At 39.8% G+C, this 21,180-nt stretch overlaps 1 protein-coding gene across 9 annotated transcripts in view; it reads right to left on the bottom strand.

Moving 5' to 3' along the window:
- Positions 1-7,810: 7,810 nt before the first annotated feature.
- Positions 7,811-21,180, bottom strand: part of CPEB3 (cytoplasmic polyadenylation element binding protein 3) — a 232,576-nt gene continuing 219,206 nt past the window's right edge. For all 9 annotated transcript variants that reach the window (XM_020964190.2, XM_020964192.2, XM_020964191.2 and 6 more), the window contains one exon: positions 7,811-11,724. In XM_020964190.2, coding sequence (XP_020819849.1) covers positions 11,497-11,724 — 228 coding nt within the window. In that variant the 3' untranslated portion in view covers positions 7,811-11,496. The remainder of the gene's footprint in view (positions 11,725-21,180) is intronic.

The raw sequence follows: 21,180 nt of genomic DNA, 5'->3' as shown, positions 1-21,180 counted from the left end.
GACTCTTATAAACTTGGATTGATTCCTTACATTTCTTGGAAATGAGCCTTTGTTAGAGAAAGTTACTACAAATAATTTTCCTCATTTAGGTTGTATTGATTTTGATTATGCAAACCCTTTACTGTTTTATGTTATCAAAACTGTCCATTTTATCCTCTGCTGATCTCTATCCCTTGTTTGGTCATGAATTCTTCCCCTATCCATAGATCTGAGAAGAAATTTCCTTGTTGTCCCACTAATTTATGATGTGACCATTTATATTTGTCATATATCCATTTGGAACTAATTTTGGCATTTGGTGTGAGGCATTGGTCTAAACCCAGGGTTCCTTAAGGAGCTCATGAATAGATTTCAGGGGGTCTGTGAATGTGAGTGGGAAAAAATTATATCTTTGTTTCAATATAATTGGTTTCATTATTTTGTGCATTAAAAACATTATTCTGAGAAGGGTCCCATAGGTTTTATCAAACCCAACAAACAGTTCTACTACACAAAAAAGATGAAGGACCTCTGGCCTAAACTTGATTTTTTTCCAAACTGCTTTACAGTTTTCTCAGCAGTTTTTGTCCAATAATGAGTCCTTGATCCAATAGCTGGGTCTTTGGATTTATTGAAAAGTAAGCTAGTAAGTTTGTTTGCATCTGAATATTGTTTACCAGATCAGTGACACTGATTCATTTTAATGATTATTGCTTTGTAGTATAGTTTGAGGTCTGGTATTGCCAGGTCCCTTTCCTTCCCACTTTAAAAAAAATATTTCCCTTAAGATTCTTGACTTTTTTTCCTCCAGATGAATTATGTTTTCTAACTCTATGAATCTGCTAATAATTTGATAGAGTACTGAATAACTAAATTAATTTAGTTAGTATTGTCATTTTTATTATATTGGCTTGGTCCAAACATGAGCAATCATATTCTTTCAGTTATTTAGGTCTATTTTCTGTAAAGACTATTTTGTAGTTGTATTCATATAGTTCCTGTGTGTCTTGATAGGAAGATTCCCAAATATTCTACACCTACTGAGGTTATTTTAAATGGAATTTATCTCTTCCTTCTAGGTTTTGTTAGTAATAAACAGAAATGCTAATGATTTATTTTATATTCTGAACCTTTGATGAAGCCCAGAGTTCCTTCCATTATACAACAATATCTCTCTTTAGCTTAGAGTTCCTCACAAAGAAGAAAAGAAAAGTTGGGCAGGCCAGTACCTACTGCTCTCTAGATTTCAGGCAAATAAATGTCAAAAAGCTCAGAATGATAGATTATCAAATCAGTGGAATTGGCTACCTCAAGAGGGCAGTGAGCTCTGAATAACCCCAAAATATTAAATCAAAGGTCAAATGATCACCTTGGGATCACTGGATCACAAATCACAGTAGGGATAGAAGGCATCTAAGAAGCCATTCATCTCAACCCCTTAATTTTTTGGATGAGGAAACTGAGGCCAGGGAAGTTAAGTAATTTGCCCAAGGTCACACAGGAAATACCAGAAGTCGGATTTGAACCCAGGGCTTCTAACAGAAGAGATTTATTCTTTGGTGTTGGTTGGACAAGATGACACCATCCTTTTCCAACGCCGAGATTCTTGATCCTGAATCTACTGATATTGCTCTTAATAATTTGTGTCCTTAGATAAATCACAACCTCTCTGACCCTTTGTTTCTTCATCTGTAAAATGAGGATCATAAGCACTTGCACTATCTACCTACCCCACGTGAGGAAAAGCACATTGGAAATCTTAAAGTACTAAATTAATTAATAATATTCTTACTAATAAAATGGGCAGACAACTGCTCAAGATAGAGCTGACAGTCTTACAGGTAGTCAAAGAACAGAGGGAGAGAGAGAATGGAGTTTTAAAAATTCTCAATCTATTATTCCTTATTTGTCACCCATTCTGGCAAAATAGGTACTTATTCTATAAAGATGCCTTGCAATTATACTTGGCTCAATAGCCAGGGACAGCCACTCACTCACCCCTTTGATTCCACAGTTTCACAGCCTGTCCTTTGTCTTTCTCTATAGTTATACTTTTGGAAAATGTAACCCTAAGAATCCTTTTTTTTTTTTGAGGTGGAGGAAAGACAGCATAATAATTGCAAAAATAACAGTAAATATTGTGGTAGCTAGTTATTAGCTTAGGGACTTTAGGCATGGTACTTTACCATTTTTGAGCCTCTTTCTTTATCTGTAAAATAGGAGTAGCAATATATCCTTCTGACTCACCAAGCTGGCATGAGGATCAGAGTAGATAAGGGAAAGCTGCTTTATGACCATTTGTATTACTTCAGTATGTCAGAGGTTCATTATTTGCATGGTGAGGGTATTCCTTTTCACAAATATAGACAACAATTCTTCCATGCCTTTTTAGGTGGCCTTCTGGGTTGCTATCACCCAAACCATTTGTCATCTGGTGGCCAATCCCTAATCTTTTGAGGATGAATGATTCTTAGAAGGTAGGTCCAGTGACCCAGGGCTGGGGAACCTTTGGCCTTGAGGCTCCTTGTGGCCCTCTAGGTCCTCAAGTGTGGCCCTTTGACTGAATCCAAACTTCACAGATCCCCTTAATAAAAGGATTTGTTCTGTAAAACTTGGACTCAGTCAAAAGGCCGCACCCAAGGACTCAGAAGGCCACAGGTCCCCAACCCCGGTAGTCCATCGCCAATCCCATACTTAAAATTATTCTTGTGTGGACAGATATTGCCTGCCCAAGCCTAGGCTCCCTTGGCACCATTTTTGAGACCCTATGTTCATCACATACACACTAGTAGAACTATAGTGGAAGACACACACAAGAAAGATGACTTTTAGATCTTTTAGTTCTGGGAAGAATTCCTGTTAACTAATTCAAAGGGGAGGATTGGGGAGGAAATTATTTTTTTAATTAATTTTTATTGATAACTTTTGGTTTTTTATCACCTTCATTTTCCAATATATCTGTCCCTCTTCCCCATCTTGGGAGATAGTCCTTTTTAACAAAGAATAAAAATGGAAGAGAAAAAAAATAGCAGTTTGGCAAAACTAATCAATACAGCTGAAAGTGTCTCCCATCCAAAATTGCCATCCCATCCTAATCCCTTAGCAAAGAAGAAAAGGAAGGATATTCTCTATACTTTTTCCTTTTGGTAATTTTCTTAAACATGGGCAGCATAATGTCAGGAAAACCTGATCAGGTTCAAATTCTGCTTCAGATTCTCATAGACATGTGAACCTGGGCAAGTTACTTAATCTCTCTTAGACTCCACATCTGTAAAATGGGAATAATAATAGCACCTACTTCATAGGATTTTTGTAAGGATCAAATCAAATGAGATAATATGTATAAAGCACTTCATAAATTGTAAAGTGTTATATGGATTAGCTATTATTGTTATTAGTAATAATCTTAAAATTTAATACTGAGGAAGGGGGTAGCATGTCGCACAAGGGTATAGATTGGACAAGCTGACCCTTGGTGTCCAGTCTTTCCTACTCAGAGATTCTCTGATTTTGAATTTACTAATATTTTCTGGTAGTCATTGAAAAAGAGGCTAGATGGTGTAATGAAATGAGAAGTGGACTGGTAATCTGGAGATCTGCATCCTAGTTTTGGCTTAAAACCACGGAATCTGAGAGTTGGGAGGAACATTAGCCCTCAAGTACAACCCACACATGAAAGGAATTTCCATAATGCCATACCTGATAAGTGGCTGTCCACTCTGTGCCTGAAGACCTCTAAGGAGAATGAACCCATCACTTGCCGCTTACTAGCTGTGACTTTAGGCAAGTCACTTAACCCCTGTGGTACTCAGTTTCCTTATTTAGAAATTGAGGGGTTAGAAGATTAGATGACTGCTTAAGGTCCCATCCAAATGCTACTAATTTCTGAGTCTATTCTAGGAATATAAGGGAAAGAGAAGTATACAAAAAATATTGGTCTTCTGGGAGAGGATCCTGATTCAACCAAGCCTTCAAAAAAAAATGTGCTCAACTCTTCCTCTCGAAGGAAGAAAATTGGCAGGTAACAGCACCCATGGGGGCTGGAGTCTTCATTATAAAAACAGAAACCTCAGTTTCCTTTGGTTTAAAGACTGATAGCAGAGTGTGCCTAGAAGAGGATCTCTCTTTTTGTAATCCTATGTGGACACAAAGTTCAACAGGTTAAGTTGGCTGCTAAGGTAATTTCCAACTTTTCAATTCTGATTTTGTGAAATAAACTTAAAATCCTTGCAAGTGTAACAGCATCCTACTGGAAGGATCCCTACAGGACATGTAGTGCAATCCCCACATTATACAAATGAGGAAACTGAGGGCCAGGCAAATTATGTGACTCACCCAAAGTCACATATAGGAAAACCCAAAACTCAGAATGGAAAAAAGCAAAAATAGCTACATCTTGTAGCTCCGTCTGACTAGCTGTTGTTCCTAATCACTGAAGCTGGTTTGCACCGTTCCTGACCTGAGAAAGAAGGAAACCCTAAAGAGGATTTGTCGAACACTCCAGACACGGAAAAAAAGGAAAAGGGTTGTTCAGTTCAGAGAGGATTAACCTAAGAGGTGTTAGGATGTTTTCCCTAAAAAACTAACGTGGCAATTCTGCCAGCTCATACTCTCTTCCCTTCCCCCTAAGCACAAGATAGTAGTAGAAGTATATAGACAATGGACTAGAGACCTTTCTTCCATCATTTTATTCCTCCAGTGTAAGTGCTATGAGGCAATAATTCACTCTGCAGAGCCAAAATGACTGAAAGGATGGAAGAAAGGAGGCTCCAAATGAGGTATACATTGGGAGAGGCATAGTGGAAAAAGTCACGAGTTTGGAATCCCAGGATCTGAGTCTGAGTCTTTATTGCCCTATTGGGAGAGTCACTTTACTTCTCTGGGCCTGTTTCCTCCTCTATAAAAGGGGGGTAAGAGTGATTAGATGATGACCGTCCTTCCAGTTCTAAATCCCATGAGTGTAGCAAACGTACACTCCATACTGATTCAACAATGAACATCTCCCTTTCTCCCTTCTTTTACCCTGCATCCCTGAATAGTTCCTACTTATGTTGCAGAGGTCTTGGCATTTTTCCATTCCAAGTTTTGTATTTCCCAACATTCTTAAACTATGAAGGTGTTAAAGGTGTTTGAACAGCACAAGCCAACAGCCTAAGAGCTTTCACTCTAGCATAACCCCTTTCTCTCCTGTGGATCCCCACCCCCCAGTCAACCACTGGGAGAGTGATGGGTACACCACCTTCAGAAGGCCTATGTGGATAAGCAGAGGCCTCGAAGACAATCTTCGTTCCAGCTCACAAGTCTTTGACACTCCAATGCTCTGGATATGCCAAAGGCTTCATGAACTAATTTCTAAAGGACTCAAACTGCTATTTAGCATAATTTTTTTTATTTGAAAAGTCTCAAAAATAGGTAGGTCCTGTGATAAGAATGAAAGTACTCTGCAAACTCACACTTCCAAAGCATGGCTTAAGGTTTTGAGATTATTCCACGTGGTAGTTACATCTCAAAAGTTCCATAGTGTACACACACACACACACACACGCATACACACATGCACACAGAATGGACATATCAGCACAGCCAGCTGTCTCCAGTATTTCTTCCACAGGGAGTGTGGATTTTCAGAATGCAGACGTGTTCAACTTAACTTTAATTTTTAAGGAGGAAAAGTGGATGAAATGAGACTCAGGAGGAGAGAAAAGCTGAAATAGGCTCAGGTGTGTGAGAGCTACATGAAATCGATTTTGCTCTAGCTCACCCACTGAAAAGGGCTTTGGCTCCCCCAAGCCCCCCCCGCCCCCCAACAATCACACTTGAAAGAAACCAGGTCTTTGGGAAAGGAAAGCCAGGTTTGTGCTCCATACTCTTCCTCAGCATGTGGTTGGGGGTGGTGGGGGTTGGGGCAAAGGATGACAAGTATCAGTACTTCATACAACTAGATTTAATAAGTTGTTGTTACAGAAAAAATGAAGTCCAAACTACAAAGTTTAAGCAGCTGTAAGCATTGGCAGACTTGAGCTCCATGTTTCAGTCACAGTACTGCAGTTCCACATAAGCATTAGTCCGAGCCCGAAAGGCGAAAGCTTAGTAAGGGTTACTAGCAAAAAACAATCTAAGAGAACAGGTAATAAAAGATACGATACATTGAAAATAGTTGTTAGTTGGAAAACAAGTACAGAGATCTTAGCTGAGAACACTCTAAAAGTTAATGTCCATTGTTTTGACAGCAAAAGTACAAACACCTAATACTTTATACCCCAATAGAACCAAGTCCAGAAAAACAAAATAGCCGAAGTGAATCCCATATCAGCAGCCAAGCTTGATACTTGGTGGCTAAGAACTCTTTTTATATAATTTTAAATGTCCCAAGAATCACACATCCACTTCCTGACCTGTTACCCATTTGGGGTATAGAGTACGTCATCAGCAGTGATCATAAAATACTCTGTGGTAAGATGTGGTTGAGTGGCTGAGATAGAGAAGAGGTTTGGTTTAAAAAAAGGAAAGGGGTTAGTCAGACATTTCGTACAAACTAGAGTAAGAAGCAACAGTTGTACATATAAACCAGTTCTAACAGAAGAGACATTTATACTCGTCTGTGACTAATCTTTCACTCAGACCTTGCAAGAGGAGATGTCACAACACTCAGAAGGTTAACATAGGAGCTTTTCCCATTTAAAAAGCCAGGTTGTTGCTAATCTAATAGATAAAAGGAAATTAGCAAAGTTATTTGCTAATTGCATAAATGTACTACATCTTGCTTTAGCCCATGCCTCACTAACAAGCTAAAAAACACAAGATATAGGCAGAAATCTAAGCATAGTCTTCGTAAGCACTAAGCGAGAAATTCCCAGTTTCCCCTCTTCTGTCCCTAACCATCACTTATTGGTAATTAATGTAAAATTCCAACCTGGATTACCTAATTGGAGTCAAAATTTTACATTACAACTTGATCTAATCTATATATTATTTACAAAACTGAATACATAGGGCACACACAATAGCCCACTCTGGACATGGATTTCTCCGAGTTACTTCTCGACTCCACTGCTAGCGCATTGTAGGAGGCCATCCAGGACAGATAGAAATAACTCATCTATCTAGAGCAAGTCATTGTATGTTCAGTTTACTCAACACCAGTTTTCTAGTTTAAATAATATTTTTTTTTCTGTCCAAATTTTAGATCCCAGACCTAAGAACTCCTGCTTTTAGCAGCAGAGTTTCAAAGGAAAGAGGGTCAATATTGGGGGGTTAGGGGTGGATGGGACAGGAAAGATAGGGAGAGTCCCTGAAGTGAGGAAAACTCATCATGCGTGGACAAATGGGACAAATTATTTATGTGGAGGAGAAGGGCTAAGATAACAAGATGGGAAAGCAGGGAGAACCTGAAATGGTTCAGAGACAGTGGTGCCATGAGACTGTTGTTAGCGCCATCAGCGAGAAGACGGGCATTCGGCTAGGAAACCTGAATCACCCCGAAATCGAAGTGAATCCAGCCACTTCCTCCTCTGGATTGTGGAGGCTGTCACCACTGGAAGCTTACGTACAAGATCTGGCTTTAGGGAAAGCATTCACCCAGCTGGCGGCCGAGAACCACGGGGTCAGGCGGGCCAAGCTAGGAGAGCCCTGGCTCAGGAGGAGGTAGGGGGGAGAGTGAGATAGGCTGAGGCGGGGTGGGAGGGGGGCTGCCGTGGGCTCCTGCCACAGGATCGAGCTGGACTGGTGTTGGATAAAGCGACTGTGACCTCCTTGTGAACTGTACTGCGACCTCCCGAGTCTCGCCCTAAACCGTTTGAATAAAGGAAAAGGCTTTTCAAAATACCACACATTCGGCTCCATTCTCTTTATTGCCCAATTGTTCATTACATTTCCAGTTGCTTTACATAACCAGCCATTAATTCATTGTCACCTACTGTAAACCACTTCAGCAAGTTAATACAGAAAGCTTTGCATTTCAAAAAACTAGACACTTTAGTAACAATATTACAAAGGTTTTAGCTTCAAAAATAACCGAAAATGAAAAAAATAAACCTTTAAGGAATTAGCATCATAAAATTAATTTATTCCAAGTAAAAATACAAAATAATATTATGACATTGACCAGATATGAAAGTCCCTCCCGAAACAACTCTATTAATGATTGAGAAAGCACTCTTTAAAGAAAATACGAAATAAAATGAAAAATATGTAAATATGTTTAATTTTTTTCTTAGCAAAAAATCTTTCTAAAAATAACAATGAAAATTTTTGTCTCAGTACAAAGGCTACATTACTATTGAAAAAATACCAGCATGAAGAAAAGGTACATATTTGACAGTAGAAAAATGATTTCAGTGAATCACAATGTCTAAAGTTTGCAATGAAAATAAATCTGCAATAAAGATTTATGCCTTTTTTCTTTTCTTTTTTTTCTATTTTTTATACAAACAGTACAAACAGTATTGCACATAACAACAAATAGTCGAGGTTAGGTTATAGCCTTCAAAAAAACAAGTTCAAGTCTCACCCCAAGGAATGGCCACGGGAGGCCTGGAGGACCAGGCGCTTCTCAGGCAGGTTACAGACAGTTCAAAACACCTTTTGTGGATTTTTTTTAAAAAATAATATTTTTTTTGAAGGACCCTCTCTTTTAATAGAACATTAACAACTGGGGGGGAGGGGCACACTTATTTACAAACAAAAGGGAACATGTTATAATTTAATAAACTAAAAAAGTTCTCTTTAAAAAAATACAAACAGAAGAACTCTTTCACAATTCTGGTCAGTCGTGCATAATCAACGCTTGATTAGAAATATACAAATTAAGGGAAAATATTTTTCACCGTCTATTCACAGCTCTCAGCACCAAATGGAGTTTGTTTTCAACCTATTCTCCATGGCAATGTTGGACTCAACTCTATGCTGTACGTCTTCCAGCTTTCTCTCTGGCGGGGTGATTTTAGTATGCGAAAGAGGGGTATGTCTTCAAAAAGTTTTGCTCCTTCCACACAACTAGGTAGGTTTCTGTAGGTTAGACAGGATCTTTAATATTATAGGTATAAAGCTCTAACTTCTTCATTTTCAAAAAAACCGCAAATAAGCATGAAAAAAATAAAGTTACCCATCTGTTAAATCATTTTTTCTTGCAGAATTAAATTAATATATATTTTTTCTGAATAAACTTACTTAGAAAATATCATTTTCTTTCCTATATTTCAAAATTGAGGTATTGCAAAGGATCACGTCAGCCAGAAAGCATGCCTTTTTCCTTAAAAAGAAAAAAAATCACCAGCCAACTGTTGGAAACTGTCTAGATACCAAAGGTAGTAAGTAGTGCATAACAAAAGGTCTCACAGATAAAAACAAAACCAAACCAAAAGAAGATATAGAAAAAAAGCACGCGCGCGCACACACACACACACACACACAAAACATACGCACACAGCCACCTGGGTCACAAAGAGCAAAATTGCTCCAAGGCCCAGAAGTAGCTTACACTCAAAAGGGAGAACTATAAGAAGCGTTTGAAACTAATTAAAAAAAACAAAAACACTAACTTTTTTTTTCCTTTTAGAAAACAAACCATAACACGTAAACCAATAATCACAACTGAATGTGGAGAAAAAAAGCAATAACACGAAACCAAATCACAACAAACTTAAGACAGAACAATGACATCACAGTGGCACACGCAAGAACACAAGCAAGAAAAGTCTATTCTGCAGTGTCGTAGGCCGGTCAGATTGTCCCCAGAATTGCAACACAGAGAAGGAAGAAGAGAAAACAAAGTTTACAGATTTTCACAATCATCAGTACACTATGTGTGTCTAGATATGGCTATCTGCAGCCCAGCAGTGCATGCTAAAAAAATGTCCCACTGGGTTAGCAGGTCTGAATTGGATTCAAGCTTTGCAGGATCTGTTCAGGGAAGTAAGAAGTGAATTTCACAGCCAGAAACCCCTCTCCTCCAATGCCACCTTCCCTTGTGCAGACATTTCTTTAGCATCACCTTTTCCCCAACTTTCTGAAAATGTGCCGTTTGTCAATCTGACAATTTAGCTCTATAGATTGTGTATATATATATATTCCTAGTGTATGTAAGCTAATATGAGCTCTTTGGTTTTTCTGGACAAGGTCTGAAGCTATGTAAAATGGTACAAGCATTAGGAGATTGTAACGAAGAGCTCATGTTTTCATTAATATACCAGTTATGAACTGTCCAATTTGTTAATGTCTGACACAGTTAAGGTTGATCACAGTTAGACATAATCACTTTACTATATAAAATAAATTGCACAATATATATATATATTTATATATATGTATATATATATATAACAGAGCACCGCAAAGTACTTCATCTACCATCCACAAATTTGCTTGAAGAATATCCTACATCTAGGTTTAATAGTAGTTGTGATATAGGTCATTCTGTTAGGGGCTGTTCTTAATTTCATAAGTATTCCTTTACTGAGGCATGCTTTCCTCCAGTCGACAACCAATTCTTTGGAGAAAAAAAAGGGAAAAAAAAACACCCCCAAACCATGGTGGTTGTGTTTTGTCTTTTTAAATGAGTATTTTGTAGCCTATGTAGATTCTTAATTTGTGCACCATGGGCAAGTTTTATACTAGACATTAGATATCAAATTTATTGCATGCAGCAATCTGATTAAGTAAACATGCAGTCAAAAGTATCGACCCTCCTTGGAAGCTTCCTGTGTATACGGTTCTCTCCTCCCATCAGTGGTCGCTATTTCTAACTCACAGGACGTGTGGCGTGGTTTTGTTTCATTCAATCGATACCCTAGCTTGAATAGAGTATTATGGTATTAACAATACCATTTTAATAGCAGCAAAAGCTATTGCAGCATACGTTTATCTAACACTAAAAGACCTAACCAAAATCCTCAGCAGAACAAAAATCAAAAAAAGGTGGAAAGGGGAAAAAAAAATAAAAGCTACAGCTTATGAGGTAACATCCTTACAAGTCGAAATGCAGAGCAACTAAAGGCTTATTTTTCTTGAAGGGTTATTTTTACTCTAAATGACCCAAACTAAGGATTGCTGAACATCAGTGAAGTTGTTGCTACATCTGCCACCTACTTTATGAGGATTACCTTTGGTGAGTCATTTTCTAGGGGCAACTCTAAAGTTTCTGAAAATAAGTGCATGCTCTGGTTTTAAAAATGAGAACAATTAGAATTCTACAAAAGAAATTGTCATCACAAACATCGGCCTGACGGAGGCTGATTAGAATGGCAGTCTACCAATTGTCACTAGTGACAAGTCTTGGGTAAGAATTAAGGTACCAAGCAGACAATGGGGGAATCAGAGTGCGAGCCAGGACAGTTACACTCAGCAGGTTTGCATTATACCGGACACTGAGTTCAGTAATATGACTGTAAATGAGAATAATAAAAAAGACCCATTTCTTCTTTAAAGTCGAGAACAAATGCACAGATTTCCAGAACGCTCTAAGCCCAGAGGCAGCCGCTCTTTTCCCTCCAGTACTTGTGGCTGAGCTAGGCGCTGAACTCAGCTCCAACGGAAGGGGACGTGGCGGGGGCGGTCTCCCCCCTCCTTCACCAGTGGCTTGTGGAACTCCCGCCCAGCTCGGGAGTGTATGCTGGCCCAACAGTATTCACAGTAATACTGCAAACAGGTGACGTTGGCACAGAAGAAGGGAGCAAACTTGCCACCGCAGCGGGTGCCCTGGCATTCATCACACATCTGATCATCCAGCACGTACGGCTTCACTTCCACCTGACACACAGAAAGAAAGGGAGAGTCAGTTTGCACCAAGGGTCTCGCACTCGACACACCAGCAACGCGATGTTCTTTTGAGTGAACCTGGCCAGAACTGGAAAAGGAGACGTCTGCCCTTCAGAGGCGGCAGGCAATTCCATTTCATTCACACCGCGCCGGGTACACCCTGCATTCGAGGAGTGTACAAGTCGCCTAGACTGCTAACTCTCTGACAGCAGGGATGGTCTTTGTCTTTTTTTTTTTCCTTTGGCCAGGTCTTAGCACACAGTAAATGCTTCAATAAATGCTTATTAATAGCTCATATTTGTATAGCACTTACAATGTACCAGACACTATGCTGAGTGCTTTACAATGAATATCTAATTTGATCCTCGTTATTTCCCCCATTTTACAGATGAGGAAAATGAGGCAGACAGAGGTTAGGTGACTTGCCCAGGGTCACACAACTAAATGTCTGGGGCTGGATTTGAACTCAGGTCTCTTTGACTCAAAGCCCATCACTACCCCATCTAGTTGCTGTCTATGCCATTTCCGCGCCTAGGCAACTGATTAATTGAAACACTTCTCAAACACAGTAAAACAACCCACTGAACCACCAATGACTGACTGAGTGATTGAAATACTTCTTGAATATAGTAAAAATAACCCACTGTTGTTTTTGGAATAAAAAGTCTTGTACGTTTTTCACCAGCTATGTAAAGTTATACTTTTAGTAAATTACAATTTAGTAAACCAGTCTGTGTTCATCGCACTCACACCTTTCTTGGTTTCATAAAAGTCTTACAACATAACTGCTTGTAACTTCAGTCATTCAGTGTTGAAATTTTTTTCTTTTTCTTTTTTTTTTTTTGGTGAGGCAATTGGGGTTAAGTGACTTGCCCAGAGTCACACAGCTAGTGTTATATGTCTGAGGCCAAATTTGAACTCAGGTCCTCCTGACTCCAGGACCAGTGCTCTATCCACTGTGCCACCTAGCTGCCCCCATGTTGAAAATCTTTTGGTTCTAGCCCTAGTTTGGCTATGTACTGGCTGAGTGACCCTGGGCAAGTCCATTACCTTATGAGTCTCAATTTCCTCATCTGTAAAATGGGGATAATAGCATTACAAGGTTGGTATAAGCATCAAATGAGATAACATGTGTAACCCTTTTTGTAATCATAAAATGCTACATAAATGATGGAGCTATTTCTATTCTTCCTATATTGTCCTCAGGAAAAGGCACTTAAGCATGCAGTGACAGCATGGCCTTCATCAACCTTCTAGCAGCAATGGACTCTACTTGAATTTACCTTAAAAGCTATCCCTCCTTGGTACTTACTGAATCTCTGCTTCGGCTTTGGCCATTTTTAGGGGTGCTTGTTCTCAGTACCCCTGCTCTGGGTGGCTTTTCTAAAGTAACACAATGCCTGGCAAAGAGTGGGCACATTAGAAATGCTTATTGATCGCACAGATCTTCCACAGCCGATATCTGCTGGCTGATCCAGCCCTTAATGTAAAGATTCTCATTTTCAACCTGTAACATGTAGGCCGGGGTCCTGTGGCTGTGCCACAGGCCAATGGGCTTGTTTTGGGTTTATGTAGACACATTCTTTTTTTTTTTTCAGGGCAATTGGGGTTAAGTGACTTGTCCAGGGTCACACAGCTAGTAAGTGTCAAGTGTTTGGTCTGAGGCCGCATTTGAATTCAGGTCCTTCTGACTTCAGGGCCGATGTTTTCTGTCCACTGTGCCACCTAGCTGCCGCTGACACATTCTTCATAGTATAATTTTTCTAGCTTACTTGGATGGCTGATTCCAAACACATGCTCTTAAGTGAATTCACCCCTAACCTTCTTACTATGGTTCGGGCAAAGCACCATCTACTTGAATGTCAAGAGAAATTTTTCTCATCCTTGGCCAGGAATGTAATCACTTTCCCACCTCAGAGTGATGAATCACTAACTCCTATTTTTTCTTGGGGGTGAAGGAATAAATCCTGAGGACTATGCATTGACAACAATATTTTAAAAAAAAATTATATCAACATGTGGCATTATCACCATATTTTCACCCCTCCAATAACAAGGTCCATAGGGCTCATTTCATCATACCTACTCATGCACTGTTTAAGGCTTAAGTCAAATCTTATTCCCTTCGTTTCCGCAAAGCTTTCTCTGACTCCCACCCACTGATCAATGCCCCCTATGAACTCCAGGAGCATTTCTCATGTAGACCCTCCATTTGACATCTACAACAGAATACCCTGTCATTACTACCTTTTTATGTACAATTAAATTGTAAGCTCCATGAACATGCTAACACAGAGCTGGGCACATAGACTTTCAAATGTCTGTTTATGTTTATCCATTTAAATAACCCGAGGACGTATGAATCCTTCCGGAGAATCAGTGTAGCTTATTCCTTCCCTTTAGCTGTTTGGATCTAAAAGATCCAATAAGCAAATATAGCAGTGAGTTATCCCATTTCATGCATAATTACAATGATTCAATGTGATTTTTTTTTCCTGGATAGTTTAGTTTCCTGGCTTTGTGCCCATAGAACTTTGGAAGGCTCTGAGTGGTTCAGAAACCTTTATTCAGAATCACTGGGTCTCAGAGTTGGGGAGGGACCTCGGCTGTATCTTATCCAACCTCTACCTGACCAAGAATCTTCTCTACACCATCTCCAACAAGTCCTCACACAGCTTCCATTTTTCTCACTTCTCTACCATGCCCCAGGAAGTATTGAGAAAACCTCATCAACCTTAGGACTCTACCTCACCATTGCCCTTGGCCTCTCTGATTGGAGTCTAGAGCATGAATTCCAAAGCCTCCATTTAAGCAGACAGTTCAGCTCAGACACGAACTTATTTCTCACCAGACTGCATTGCTTTGAGGCTTCTCTGATTGACTTTTCCACCATGCCCCAAGAAGTTCATTACTGGGAAAACCTCATCATCCTGCCAGATTCTATCAGCCTTGATGCTCCATCTAATCACTACCCTGTGTCCCTCTGATTGGAGGATGGAGCTGTGAACTCCAAAATCTTCATTTAACGAGAGAGCTCAACTCAGAGCATCTCATTTCTTATTTGGCTTCACTACTTCAGGATTTCTCTGACTTTTCCCCCATGTCCTCTATGGGGTACCTTCCCGTCCCCACCCTGCCCAATCCCATTTTTCAGGTTCTCTTATGTTGTTATTTTTTTCCCAGCAGAAGTACTATTGAAAACTTGGGAAAAACAAGACAAAAACATTGGTCCAGACACCAGGACTCCACAAGTGGATGGAAGAAATGAAGCAATTTGGGGCAGCTAGGTGGTGCAGTGGATACAGCACCGGCCCTGAAGTCAGGAGGACCTGAGTTTGAATCCAGTCTCAGGCCAAACACTTGATAGCTACTAGCTGTGTGACCTTGGGCAAGTCACTTAACCCCAATTGCCTGAAAATTTAAAAAAAGAAATGAAGCAATAGATTAAAAAATGAAATGTAGTTTTTCAGGAAAACATGGAAAAGAGAATAAATTGCTTGGATCAGAAGGTAGAAAACATGATTCAGGGCACAGACTCCCTGAAAAACAGAATGGAGCAAACAGAACTCAATGATTCAATGAGACAACAGCAACAAAAAAATTTTAAAAAGTATAGTGACTGGAAGATTAGAACAAATAACAAATAAAATCTTATTTGATCCTCATGACAACCCTCAGAGCTAGGTCCTATTATTATCTCCATTGTACTGATGAGAAAATGAGGCAGAAAGAGATAAAGTGGAGGGAAGGGAAGGGAATAAGCTTTTTATAATGCCTACAATGTGCCAGGCACTGTGCTAAGAACTTTTTACAAACATTACATCATTTGATCCTCACAATAAGCCTGGGAGGTAAGGTGGTATTATTCCCATTCTTGCAGTATTTGTATCCCCAGCACTGGGCATAGTGCCTAAAACACAGGAGGTGCTTCATAAATGTTTATTGACTGATTGACTTCTATTGAAGTCCCCTCCAGTGAGAAGGAACCCCGTTATCTCCTGATGCCCATTCATTCCTCTTTTGGAAAGTTCTAAAAAATAAGTACACAGCCCTCTTCTCTGTGGCTGATGCCCTTGTTGAAAGCAGGGGAAATCTTCTCAACCTCAAATGTACCACCGTCACGAAGCTTTCTTTCCTTCCTTAGAAATCACATAGTACTTGGTACCTTCCAAACTAGTCTAACCCATGGTACTCATATATTTACTGTACTGTATTACATATTGGTATATTTGGGCCTGCTGCTCTTGCTACACTGTAGTCGCCATGAAGGTAGGGACCAGGTTTTCACTGATCTTTGCACCTCCCTAGGACCTACCTGGCTGAGGGCACTGTTAGCTCCATCACTGCGGTTCCGCCTCCACAACTCCGGGAGTTCCCTGGCCATGACTTTCTCCTACAAGAGGATATGGCTTCCCTAAGAACATCTTGCTTCACATTCCCTTAGATTCCAGCCCCGGGAGCAGACACAGGGCTGCAAACCTCTTGCCTCAGTGCTAGGCCTTTACTTCACATCTCCCCACAAAGTCTAGCCTGCTAAATGAAGGTCTGAAAAACACCAAAATCAGGGGGAAAATTTTTTTTTCTATTTCTCTCACAATTTAGAAACAACATGCTTCCATGTGAGCTCTCACTCTTTGAAAGCATCTGAGGGATGTCTAAGCAATGTCACTTGTCTTTCCTGTGGAGATGTATTGCAGAGTTTGGCATACATTATAGGATACTGCTTATTTATTCAATTATTTTTAGTGTTGTTACAGTATTTTGACTATTTTACTTCACTTTCCAATAATCAGTCTCGTCTCTTCTATTTTATTTGCTTATCTTTTGTACCCATGGTTCATAGATGGTCTGACCCTATGGTTTCTCAGGTTTTAGCCACCTGTTCACCCTCTCCTCCCATCAAAATTAAATCACCACTGGGCAACACTATTTTTAAAATGACTAAGAAGGAACTATGGGAAGTCAGGGATGAGGTTAGATCATAAAACTGGGGAATTTTCAGCAAAAATGATGACATGAAAGGTTCTAGCTAAGCCCACTTGCCCACAGGAACACGCCCAGCAATGACATAAAAGAGCATATAATGAATGACGCAACGATCAAACAAAACTGAAGGAAAGAACAATAAACTCCTCCATCTAGTTAAACACTGCATAAGTTGAAAGAAGCCTGCAGGTGCTCTGGTTGGGGGGGTTCTGGGGCTCAAAAGTCAGCAAGATCTCCATTAAATGAGTCCCAAAGCCAAGAGTAAGTATCCTGGCCTCAGCCTGTCAGAGCTGCAGGATAGGAAAAAGAATAAACTGTGTAAAATAGAAGGTAGGAAACATGATTCAAGATGCAAATTCCCCAAAAAACAGAATGGAGCAAACAGAACTCGATGATTCAATGAGAAACCAAAAAAAATTAGAACAAAGTCAAATGATTGAAAGATTAGAACAAATAGAATCTTATTTGGTCTTCAGCACAACCCTTAGAGGTATATTATTATCTCCATTTTACTTATGAGAAAATGAGGCAGAAAGAGATAAAGTGGAGGGAAGAGAAGGGAAGGGAATAAGCTTTACACAGCACCTACCATGTGTTAGGTACTATGCTAAGAACTTTTTACAAATATACCATTTGATCCTCACAATAACCCTAGGAGGCAAGATGGTATTATTCCCATTATTACAGCTAAGGAAAATGAGACAGAGGTTCAGTGACTTGCTCAGGGTCACACAGTTAGTGAATATCTGAGGCCATATTTGAACTCAGGTCTTCCTGACTCAAGGCTCAGCACTCTATCTACCGCACCACCACCTATCTCTAGGAAGGATTATGTTCCTGGGCTTTTCTGGCTCACAAGGCTATTGAGACAAAAGCATACCAGTGATGTGTAATTTAGACATGGGTTATCGTTTGTTCCTTATATAAAGACAGGCCAATTCTCTCTGCTGCTCATCATCAGGGTGTAGGTAGCAGCGGTTCAGTTTCACCTAAATAAACAGCACCAGGTCTCCGAAGTCCATATACTTGTGTAGTGGGTGGACAACACCCTACTGTCTGGAGAGAATCACGACTGTATATAGCAAACAGTATTTAGGACATGTGACAGTGGGTGGAAATTACAAAACAAACAGATGCTGCAATGAAGCAAAACTGACTTCCTAATGCAAACAGAATTTGAACTGCAAGAACTGGTTTCTAAAATACACGCTTCAGAAAACTGATAAACTTTTTTTCTGACATTTGATACTAGCTTAAAAAAAAAGTATAGGGTCTAGTCCTAGTCAAGTGATGAGCCGTCATCACACTTAACTGCAAGTTTGTCACTTTGACTCATCAATTAAATGAAAACCTCTGTAGCTAACACATTTACATCATATAGTTAGCTCAGTGCCAGCCCAGCATAGCTAGGCCATACTGGCTGGATCCTCCCTGCTGTCTCCCTGAGCTGGTCTCTGTCGTTTCCTACTTGAAAAAGTTCTGGCAGCAAAGCTAATCACATACTCTCTCCTTCATCCCTGCTACTTCCCTCTAGGTAACCTTGGTGAAAACATAAGGGAAGGAGATTCTCCTGCACCATTCTGTCATTAGGAAGGTAACAAGCATTTATTAAGCACCTACTATGTGTCAGCCCTATGGTAACTACTTGATAAATATCTCATTTCATCCTCACAACCACAAGAGACACATGAGATGTTTGTTAAATTAAATGACCCCCTTCCCCCTACCACCAAAATAGCTTTTGCTTAACAAAATAGGCAGAACTTTCCTGACCCAGCAAGCCTAACGTCATAATTCCAGTGTCACTGGTCCACATTACTCTACTTGTGTCTCTCAGCCTCCCTACTATGACATTTTCTGACACATGATTTAGGGTAATTAAAATGTCATTAGGAGTAGTGATTTGGATTTCAGTTTCTCTTTTTACCATAAAAGTAGGATTTTTTGGTCATTTTTATTTTTAAAAAAAAACTATTTTTCTTATTTGGAAATAGCAAACAATGTAGTTAATGGATGCAGAAGATGTGCTGGATGTTGAAATCAGGGAGACCTGAATTCAAATTATGTCTCACTAATTGTATGACCTTGGCCAAGTCATAACCTCTCTGGATCTCAATTTTCTCAGCTGGTTTCCTGATTCCATATCTAATGTTCTTTTCTTATACTCTGCTGCCTTCTCCGATGAAGCCTGAACCTGCCCTGGGGAGGCAGCCTTCCCTCTCATTTCACACTCCCAACCCAACCCTGCCACCCTCAGAGTTTCTCTTAGGTCTGGATTAGTTACTGAAGTGACTAAAACCACCTGCCTCTTCTTGGTTCTCTGAATTTCAAATTAAAAAAAGGAAATTGAGGTAAAATTTTTTGTCAAGGAATCCTGGTAGTACTATGACTGAAACCTACCAAGATACACTGGGACATTTAATTAACCTAACTGGTGCCACTACAAGACATGTTTCCATGGAGGTCAAACATAGAAAGAAGGCTCCACGTATCACTGATACTTTTATGTGGTATTTTTATGTACTTTTTATTTTTACTTTTTTATGGTAGCAAAAGGCCTAGAATCAAGGTGGGTTCCTCTCCATTAGGGAATGGCTGAACAGACTGAGGTTAATGGAATATTACTGTGCCATAAGAAACAATGAATCTGAAGAGTTCAGAAAAACCATGGGAAGACTCCTATGACTTAATACAGAGTGAAGTGGGCAAAACCAAGAGAACAATGTGAGCAGTGACGACAATAAAACAAATAAAAGTTACACCAAAAGACAGCCAAATGCAGGTAAGCTGGAGTAATTAATCTTGGTCCTGGAAAACGGATGATTGAAGAACAATGTGGAGCCCTGCCCAAAGGGCATACCCTTTGACCCTGCAGTACCACTACTAGGGCTGTGTCCCAAAGAGATCAAAAGAAAGGGAAGAAGACCTAGATGTACCAAAACATTTATAGCAGCCCTTTTTGTGGTGGCCAAGAACTGGAAATTGAGGAAATACCTATCAATTGGGGAATGGCTGAACAAGTTCTGGTATATGAATGTGTTATAAGAAATGACAAAGGGGATGTCTTCAGAAAAACCTGGGAAGACTTACATGAAGTGATACGAAGTCAAGTGAGCAGAACCAGGAGAACAGCAATAGTGTTAATATGATCAACGGTGAAAGACTTAGCTACTCTAGTCAAGATAATGATCCAAGACAATTCCAAAGTACTCACAAAGAAAAAAGCTATCTACTTCCCGGAAAGAGAAAACTGATGAACTCTGAGTGAAGACTGAAGCATACTTTTTCACTTACTCAAATTTTCTTGCTTTTTTGTGACGTGGCTAATATGGAAATATGTTTTACATGACTTCACATGTATAATTGGATATCATATTACTTACCTTCTCAATGGGCAAGAGAGGGGCTGGAGTGAGGGAGAGAACTGGAAAAAAAATTTTTTTTTTTTGTGAGGCAACTGAGATTAAGTGACTTGCCTAGGGTCACACAGCTAGTGTCAAGTATCTGAATCTGGATTTGAATTCAGGTCCTCCTGACTCCAGGGCTGGTGCTCTATCCACTACTCCACCTAGTTGCCCCCCCCCCAAATTTTTTAATGAATGTTAAAATAAAGCATAATTACAAAAAAAATTGACAAAACACATTTCCTTCCCCTTGGTGAAGTAGAAGATGATAGGAACAGAACCTTACAAAATCCTCTCAGATATGATGAGTTTTTAAACTCTATTACTTTGTTAGAGAGGAAGGTTCATGGGGCATGAAATATTAATAAATGATTGTGATTAAAACAATAAGAGGCAATAATAAAACTTAAATTTCAAAGACATAATAATGGATCTAAGCAAGCCGGATGGCCTGACCTTGCACTTGTCACTCAGAATGGCAGCAGGGCACAGGATCCAGAATCCAAGTGGATTCCTTGTTAGACTCCTGGCTCCAGAAACGTCCTATCATGTCACCCAAGTGACAGGTAAGCAGAGAGACCGCAATGGCCTTTTGCTTAGCTCACTGTCCTCTCATGAGAATAAATCTAAGCACCAAAGTTCTAAATTTGCCTCTGAGTGTTCTCATCTTGAAAATGCTCAGAGGCCTGGAGGACAGGGCACAGAAGTTCAGAATGGTAGAGAGGGAACATGACGGGAAGAAGAGGAAGCTGGAAGGAGTTGCTTAAATTAGGCTTCTGAAGAAGAGAACTGGAAAAGATCTAGTCCAGCCCTCACCCAAATCAGGAATCTTCTTTTGTAACATCCCTGAGAAAGTGGTAATCAAGCCTCTCTGATTAAACCGCCCCAGGAAAAAGAAATACACAGTAGAAACCCCATGCCCATCAGTCCATTCCAGATGTCCCCTGCTCATACTAAGCCCAATTCTGCTTCCTTGTAACTTCTACCTTCTTCCTTCTAACTTATACAGAGATTCTGCTTTTCTTACTTTCCCCCCAGGTGTCCCATTCTCTGCATC

Source organism: Phascolarctos cinereus, unplaced genomic scaffold (genome assembly GCF_003287225.1).
Source record: "Phascolarctos cinereus isolate Bilbo 61053 unplaced genomic scaffold, phaCin_HiC Scaffold_3;HRSCAF=262, whole genome shotgun sequence".
In the NCBI taxonomy this organism is placed as follows: domain Eukaryota; kingdom Metazoa; phylum Chordata; class Mammalia; order Diprotodontia; family Phascolarctidae; genus Phascolarctos; species Phascolarctos cinereus.
This window is presented reverse-complemented; position numbering and strand designations above follow the sequence as displayed.